The 9347-nt window shown below is 40.1% G+C and overlaps 1 protein-coding gene across 1 annotated transcript; it reads left to right on the top strand.

The window, feature by feature from the left end:
* Positions 1–753: 753 nt before the first annotated feature.
* IL22 (interleukin 22) lies at positions 754–4525 on the top strand. Its single transcript, XM_042468005.1, is given in 5 exon segments — positions 754–1050; positions 2884–2949; positions 3052–3201; positions 3471–3540; positions 4389–4525. Coding segments are annotated over 5 exon segments (720 nt in total).
* The last annotated feature ends 4822 nt before the right edge of the window (positions 4526–9347 follow it).

Raw genomic sequence — 9347 nt, forward strand, 5'->3', positions numbered from 1 at the left:
CTAAAAATGTTCAGTTAGACAGAGGACAAAGAGGAAGGTAGGGGGCTGAAAGGGCTTAAAAACACTTTGTAAAAATTGATAGACGCTTTGTTAAGTGCAATATGCCTTACTTTTGATTCATTATAGTAGCAATTGCACAATGGTTTTTAAAATGTAAATTGCAACTATGGGAAATGCAATTTGGATGGCACCTTAAAAGAGTTGAAAAGAGGCTTCAATCCTTTGTTCCCTGCTTTGATCCTCATAGTGCTTGTGAATTGTATGAATGGTGTCATATTTGGTGTCATATTTGGTTTGACCCTAAATTGCAACAGATTTAGGTGACCAAAGAAGTAAGCAAAATTTACCCCTCAAACCACACACTTTTTGCCCCCAGCATGATCAACAGGGTCACTTCGTAAGAAATTAAACAATAGAAAATCTGTGAGGTTCTGTCTTGTGGCTTTTTTGTGTAGAGTGGTTAGTAAATTCTCAGAAGTAATAGTGGAAAGCAAGATGATGTCACTGTAACTCATCATTCCTTTTTGAACAAGGTGAAAATGGGTATATATAAAAGAGAATCCTCCGCTCCTTTGCAGCACAGATCAAAATCCACAAGTAAGTAGAAAATTTTTCAATCTCTCTTTATCTCTCTCTTCCTATATATCAATATTGTATATATCTCCATATAAATTCTACCGTATTATAATTTATAAATGTAAAAAAATAAAAATATAACATTTTAATAAATATAATTTTATAGTAATGGAATCTATGTATATGTATATTTGTCAGTCTTTATGGGGTAATTCTCCTTCGTTCTGTCTCATGAAGGTTCTAGGTTGTGGCTGAATTTATTGCCTTTCTTTTGGAGCCATGAATCCACTGCAAAACTGGATGAGGTGCCTCTCCTTTTGGCTTTTCTGTTTTTGGTGCTTGTCTTTTCTCCTCTTTGCAAGCCCTGTGCCACCAAAGGAAGCTGATGCTGTTACTAAACACTCCTGCACACTCAACAAAAGCGTCTTCCAGATATTCTACATCAAGAACTGTACCGACACCTTGGCTGAACAGGTAAAACATTAAGCAAATGCATCACATTAGTGTTTTTTCCCTCCATGGTGTCTCTCCTGTCACTTAGGGCTATTGACATTTTATACTATACTTTCTTTTTTTTTGGTCATTTCTTCTTTCTGAAAGGAAACTAATCTCTGATGATTTATGGTTATATAGATAAGCTAATTTATACAACATAGTTAAAAAAAGTACAATGGGGACATCACAACAATCCACTAAAACATATCCAGCTACTTTAATGATATAGCACTCAGCCACATAGCCTACTCATTATTGGCCACTCAGGGTTACCTGCCTATAGACCTTGCAAACATTTATGCTTTGTTATATGTACTTTATTTTTGTGTCAAAGGATGTGAATATATGGCTTGGGTCAAGGTTATCTCAAGAACCATATTATTCTAAATGAGCCAGGCTGGGTTTTGAACTCTTATGAGGAGGCCCTTCTCTGGATCCCAGCACGATAACAGATACATCTGTTGGAAACATGGGAGTGGGCCTTCTTGATGACTGCTCCTAGGCTCCCTTTCTAGAGAGGCTCAGTTGGCTCCCTCCATGGAGTCCCTCTGGTGACAGGTGAAGACATTTTATTTTGAAGGCCTTTGAGAGTTGACTATTTAAGGGGATAAAATTTTTAATAATGTATCTTGTCACCTGTACATGTGGTATATTTTTTTAGATGAACATGCTCTAATATCACATTTTAATTTTATTGGTGGTTTGGTTATATTTGAATTTTTGTTTTCCCCCCAGTTATATGAGATTTTATTTGTTTTCATTTTTGTCTACCGCCTTAAATCTCAGTGCTGGGAAAGAGGTGGGATATAAGTAAATAACAACAATAAACATTTCATTGTGAAACCAGAGGCTACCACACACTCCAGTGTAGTGAAGTAGCTTGTTGTCTTATGGCGACCCCATGAATTTCTAGGGTTTTCATAGATAAGGTATACTCAGAGGTAGTTTTGCCAGTTCCTTCCTCTGAAATTTTTCCATCTCCTTCCTCGAAGTGCTAACCAAGGTTGACTCTACTTAGCACCTATGATCTGGTTAGATTAGTTTCTGAGATCAAGTGCCTTTAGGAAATTTAGGCCCTTCAGACTTTTGCCCCAAAATGGAATACTAGAAACTGGCATATAGTTATCCAATAGTGTCTGTATGAGTCTCCCCAGGCTCTCAGGCGAGGCCCCTCTCTCAGTCACACCAGTCTTATTTGGTAAGAACAAGAGAGAGGGCCTTTTTGGTGGCAGCTCCCAGGCTTTGTAACTCTGTCCCCAGAGACCTTCCTTGTCGTCCTTCTGTGGGCAAGTGAAAACTTTTCTATTCTGGCAGGTTTTTGGGAATTGAATGTAATGGGCTTTTAGTGATCTGCTGTTTTATTGGCTTTTATCTTCTGTCTTTTAATGTTTTAAAATGTTTTAATTCTACAAATTATTTAATTGTGTTTTAAACATAATTTTGATATATTTTTTAACTGATAAGGTATATATTTTAAGCTGTATTTGTTTTAATATTTGTAAGCCATTTCATAAGCCACTTTGCATTCTGGTATGGGGAAAACATGGGATATAAATAAATTAGGTATAGGCATAGATCTTCATGAGCTGAAAACAACTTGGACCTTCTTAGCCTAGTGGATTTTGCATTCATCATTCCTACAGTTTAATTTTACTTTGCATGATTTTCTATATTTTTATATAGTACTCGCCCCTAAATTGTCTGTAAAAAATGGAGAGCTGCAGTGTTCCATTGAGCTGTGCTGCCACAGTGCAGAATGTTTTAAAAGAACTTATCTTTCTGCCACACGCTCATTCTGACTCTTTCTTTTAGGCCCAACTTTTTGATAAAGATACAGATAACAGATTCATTGGGGAACATCTGTATGTTAACATCAAGGTGAGCTTCCCAGTTTCTACATGAATTAATTAATTTTTTAACTTAAAAATTGCTTGTTCTCTTATTCTTCAGTCCACATAATTTTATTAAATTGTTTTACAGGAGAGGGATCGCTGCTACCTAATGAAGAGAGTAACAGATATTGTGGTGACCAATGTCCTCTATGAGCTAAAATCTTCTCCTGAAACACATTCCAAAGTCCAGGAAGTGGCAAATTTCTTGGCTCATTTGTCTGTGGATCTGAATGGCTGTGTAAGTATGGTATTTATCTGCTGGCCCGCCTTATTATTCATTTCTTGTCCCCAATTTCCTTGAAATCTCATTACTTTTCAGTTCTGTTCTTTCCCCTGCTATTAAACGGTGTCCAATGTGTATATACAACTAGTCCATCTCAATATATCCATCAAAAAAGCAATACACCAAATCACTGCAACTAATATAGGAAGAGGAAATTTCAGGTCAAAAGTGCAAGTTAAGAGAAAGGTGTGAAATGAAACCACATTGTGTTCCTTCCTTTTCAGAAACCATTGGGAGAAAAAAAGCACATTGAAAGCAATCTGAAACAAATGAAAGACAAATTAGATCAGGTAAGTTGATTTTGGTAACTCTACCTTTTTCTATACAACTAGGGGTGAACTCAGATGTTTAGGAAAGGCATGATTCTCCAGCTTTTGTGGGCTATAACCTCTCAATCTGTATGTAGGGGAATTAGGCTTGAATAGTATCAATGTTAAATAAAGGCAGCACTACAGAAAGAAGTATAGCATAGGACAGGCAGACTTATAGTCTCAAATATCCACGCTGCTGCTGCTGCTTCTGCATTTCTAGAAGCTCAGGGCCCTTTCATGGAATCTTGAGATTTGTAGTTTAGTGAGCTGGAGTGGCGTAGTGGTCTGAGTGTTGGACTATGACGTTCGGAGACCAGGGTTCCTGACTCAGCCATGGAAACCCATAGGGTGACCTTGCGCAAGTCACACTCTCTCAGCTGCAGAGGAAAGCAAAAGCAAAACCCCTCTGAACAAATTTGCAGCGCGGAGGAGCCCCAGCGTCCAAACCGCGAGGCTCTGCCGAAATAAGAAGCACCAAAATGACGCTTCTCTTGCGCATGGATAGATGCCGCGGGCGCCAATGATGCACTTGCAGCGCATATGCGCCGCGTGAACGTGGACCGCAGCACTCCACTAGTAACAATGCAGCCCCCACGTGAACGGGCCCACCAAACCCCAAGGACCAAGTGAACCCCTTCCAACCTAATACGGAACCACCATAATTAATGCGTGTTTGTACGTCCAGAGGAAGGAAACTGCAAAACCACCCGAGGTACCTAATTGCCTAAAAAAATCCTATGAAATACATGATCACCAATTTAACAACTACTTAAGACTCCCTCACACACAACACAACACATTGTATGAAAAACTTTTTGGCTTTATCTACAGTTGGGAGAGAATGGAAGAACAAAATGGTTGGTGAGTTGGATTTACTGTTTGAGTACTTGAAGAGCAATGCTCAAAGCTACAGAGAACCAGAGAGACAGGAACAAAGAAGAAGTACAGAAACCACTATTGTGAACTGATAAATAATCAGAAGAGAATGCACGCAAAGACCCTTTGCTCACCACAAGGGTTTAAACTGTCTTTATAGCTATACACTTTGTAAACGTTCTCCAGTGCTCCAGATGCGAGATCTCTCAAACGGTTTACTTCTCTTCAGAGGACAGCTATTTCATTTTAATTCAGATAAGATTTTAACGGTACTGTATGATTTAAGTTTTTTTATATATGGTATCTAATCGAACAATGTATTTAACGCTTATGAGACAGTGGAGATTTAATGAGACACTTCTGGGTAGGAGAGCCAAGGATGTTCTTGTCTTTCCAGATGTAAGTTTTTTAATAAGTATGGAGCAGCTTCTTCCAGTCTTGTGGCTCTCGATCACCTGGTTCAATATGGCTATGGGGATGAACAAAAGCATATAGCTCAAACCAGTAGATTCACCACACCAGGGAAGGGTGAAGAAGAAATTTGCCAGACTTAGATGAGAATGTTTCTTCATAGTCAGGATGATACATGTATAATTATTATTTTGGGTAATGGGTATCAGGAAAAAACAAGCTTGGAAAAAATGTACTGTTTTATTATTCTCAGAGAAAAATGTATTTTTATAAAAGCTTTAGCAGATGTTAACTATTTAAGGATAATTATAGAAACTTATATTTTTTACATAAGGGGCATATTTATATGAAAACAAATTTAATATGATCACAAAATAATGTATATGAAACACATTTATTTATAGCAATGCTTAGGAATATTTATGATTATCTTTAGTTGTGTTTTCCTTCTGTAATCAATTTGCCTCAGTCAATCCACAATCTGCATTGTGTTGATGTGTTTGGTGTTAAACATGTGGGAATGATAATGATCATGAATGATGAAGGATAATAAAAGTCAGTTCCAACAATAGATTTGTTTAGCTTCGTTATTCACTTTACTGTACTATATTTGACTATAAATCGACCTCATGTAAGGCAAAAACAGCTTGTGGGGCCAAAATAGGAATTTTGATATGCCTCAAGGATAAATCAAGGGTAAGACTTAGTGACAGGTAACAAAGGACTAAATGTGAAGCAAGGAAACCGATGCCAAAGAACTTACAAATTCCACAGCAGGTGTAGGTTTGTCTCACACGAAGGCTAGATGGATAGGAGGGAACTACTTGTACAAAATGTTGGCTGTTGGATTGTGTGGGGAGAGGCACCTGGTGGTGTCTAGGAAAGTCACATACCTGATGAAAAGGCAGAGCCAAGAAAATGGAAAGTGCATTACCAGTGATTGTAGCTGTAACTGATAACTTTAAACTCTATTACAACCTAGAAAGCTTATTCATTCCTTCTTATTCAGACCATTCAAAGATCAATTCCTCTTAGTGCACATTTAGGGGAAGCAACCAAGACTGCATCGCTGTCATTTTCCTGCCCTCCCCTTTCATCACTCTACTCAGAGAAAGGGATTGCTTTTTTGAAACCACCATACTTGACGTGTTTACTTTTTTTTTGGGGGGGGGTCCAATTTAATGAGTGATTTATTCTACACTTATACATGTGGATATTACAGTACCTTTCGCTTACATGTAGTAATGGCACCTTTCCCTCCGTCAACTCCCCATTTTTGCAACAGTACTTACCGTTATGAAAATAAATTTTAGACGGTACAAATTTGGACAAATTTGAAGTGGCAGGCTCACGCTGCAGGCCTTATTGTATCTTGCCTCCCCACGCCATCCCACCTGAATGACACCGGGTGCCCTGTGTTTATGTGCTCAAGTACAAGCTCTGACTTATAGTGACACGGAACTTCTCACATTCGGCCAGGAGTCCTTATCCCATCCTTCTCACCGTGTGAGTGATTGCATGACGCTTTCTCCCGAGAGCCAAGCCGAACTGTGCATGTCCCTGTGAATGAAGAGGAATTGTATTCACGCCATCTTCCGATATGCAAATAAATGGGGAAATGAGGAGACAATCCTCGTATATTCAATGGGACAAATGACAAGTCAGCACGATGACATGTGAAAGTCATTTTGCTCAATCAACTGCCATTTGTGCTTTAGGGATGGGACATGGGGTCCGGATAGTGCATTTCGTGTGAAAGTCCTTCCTCCTCATTGCAACGAGAAGGAAGACAGGGACGGGACAATGAACATCACATTCCCTGTGTGATAATGTCCCAAGGTGTTTTTCTGGAATTTAAAGACTAGCTGTTCAGTTTGGGAAATCAGTATGCAAGGGATCTTTAGCATCTTTTGAGACTAAATCTGAAGAAGAAGTTTGGTTTTCTTTTGATGAATTTCCTTCACTCAGCACAGATTTGGCCACATGCCATCCTCTCAGCTAAATGGCCCAGGAGCACCCAGTGATTTTCAATAGCTGAGTGGGATTTCTGCCCTGGGGTGTAGCCACACTGCCTAAAAAAGCAGTTTGACAACACCACTATAACTGTGATTATATCATCCTAGGTGTTTAGCACACGGAGGTTATTGGACTAAGATCAGGGGTGACTGCAGGTCGAACGATGGCGAATTGATGTTTTATAATCGTTAGTGTTTTTCACACCCTGGTTTTGCCCTTCCAAACGGAAGGGGAATGAATCCAAGCAAGTCACGTGATGGTGGAATTCGGCCAAAGGCAGAGGAGTGCACATTGGTAGTAAACCACCGATAGCATACCATTCGGATTCAATGATTCGAATTGGGACCTTGGCACATGCTCAGTGGGACTCTGGATGCGATCCTGAACCCCCTTTGCAAATCGGGGTTAAGAAGGGAGCCTGTGTTTCCCTTCACGGGAATGGAAGCTTCAACCTTTCTTCCTCCATGCTAGTTTCCCATCCCGGCAGCCAAATTCAAAGGGATTCTCCCTGTCCAGAAGCACCCATACATTTCAAAGCCTCAGCTACAGCTATTCTCCCTATCATTCTCCTCATCTTGTCATCTCATCTCTCCTTCACTTTGTAACAGTTGCCTTGCTCTTAGGTTGCAATCCACACTGGGGAGATAATACGGTTAAACTTAACTCACGTTAACTGAACTTCCCGGGCTCAGTGCTAGGGAATTCCTGAAATGTAGTTTTTCTGAGACATTGAGCCGTTCGTCTCCGAGAGCTCTGATGCATCAGCAACTATACTTAAATTATTATTATTATTAATGGGAGTTGGAGTTTGTTGTGGGGGGGTCCTTGGCGTGAGGCTATGGATTCCTGGGGCGTTCCCTCTATCCCTCACATCTCCGGTTTCTTTCTTTTGTCCCTTTTCATCTGTAGTCTACGGTAATCTACCCTCATCCCTATCCTCATGTGAATGAAAGGAGTGTCACGCTATCTCTCTAAATTCCCGCTGCTTCCATCTCCCAAGTAATCACCCACTGGCAAAAATTGTTGTTGTGTTATGATTATATAGTATTATTATTAGTTATTGTACAGTGAAAATAATTTTAAATAAAATAATAATAAAAATAAAAATAAATTTATTGTCACTGCAAAAATAAAGCAGTGTAAAACTGCAATTCTACGTGGAAGTAAATCCTGCTCCACCTTGGCCCCAACTTTGGAGGGGGAAAATGTCCTGCTTCCTCACCCCCGCAAAGAGTCCTTTTTAGAAACTTTACTAAACCACCCCACTCTCCCTCTCATTGCCCCCCTCTTTTCCCTTTCCCTCCCCCCCGCCATCTCCCCCTTCCTCGCAAGCATGTCTCCGGTCCACAATTAAAACATGAATTCATCATATCGGGGGGGGGGGGGGGAGCACTGCAAGCAAATGGGACAAAATGCAAGCAAGCACGGAATCCATTGGGAAATTTGCAACCGCCCGTGGGTTTTGCGGTGTGGACCAGAGCACCGCAAACTGCATTCCAACAACCAGACCAAGACCAGTGAATGCGAAGGCGAGCTCAATGCAAATCCGTCAACTCACTTTATTTAGCGCGGACTCCCCAAAATGAGGAGCCAGGAAGGATTCAGTCCGGAAGCACCGCGGAAGCCCCATTGGGAAGAACTCCCATTGAAAGGAATCAGGTGGAAAAATACATTAACGTTATAAACGTAGAATTTGCATTGCTCAATTGCACAACCTGGATCTGAGCTTGAAAAAACCCCCGTTTTTGATAACGACCGAGCGAAATCTGGGATTTGTGTTTTGGTGGGGCACTAGACCTCTCTGAACAGATCAGGCTGAATTCCTCACCAAACTACAAATCTAGATTGCCACAAGAATGACCAGACAGTTTAAGTGGTGCCAAACTGCTTTGAGTCCCTAGTTTTATTTTTGGTTTATTGATATTTAGCTAGCCCCACACCATTTTTGTGGCAGACAGGAAATAGAGAAAATATGTAAGCAGTTTAATGACGACCAACTACTGACTTAATTACTTATTTAGTCATTTATTTATTTTCTTTCCTTCTGGCCATAAATGGTTGCGAGGGCAGCAATCAGCAAAATAAAAAGACAGAAAACCTAGAAAGCAAAGACATTCAAAAATTTCTCTCATATACAGTTCCAAGACCCAACCGAGCCAGCAAGCCAGTGATGCTTGCTCTCCTCAAAAGCAGACTTGGCTACTTGGCCACCAAGAAACCATCCTGAGGAAAAATGGACTATGTGGAACTTATCAAATGCTGGAAGGAGAATTGTACACCATACTATGCTTGTTTCAACCATGGTGCCTTCCCACATTGGAAAAAGACACTAGACCTAGTTTGACCTTTGGTTAATTTGAGCAAGGCTCTTCTTACGTTCTTATCCACTTGCAAACTTTTTTCAGGTACAATTCGTTGTTTAATCTTGAGCACAGAGCTTGTGCCCAAATAGAGAACCTAAACCAATGAGATCAATAAAACAGCTGT

The sequence above is a fragment of the Sceloporus undulatus genome, chromosome 5, assembly GCF_019175285.1.
Source record: "Sceloporus undulatus isolate JIND9_A2432 ecotype Alabama chromosome 5, SceUnd_v1.1, whole genome shotgun sequence".
Taxonomy (NCBI): domain Eukaryota; kingdom Metazoa; phylum Chordata; class Lepidosauria; order Squamata; family Phrynosomatidae; genus Sceloporus; species Sceloporus undulatus.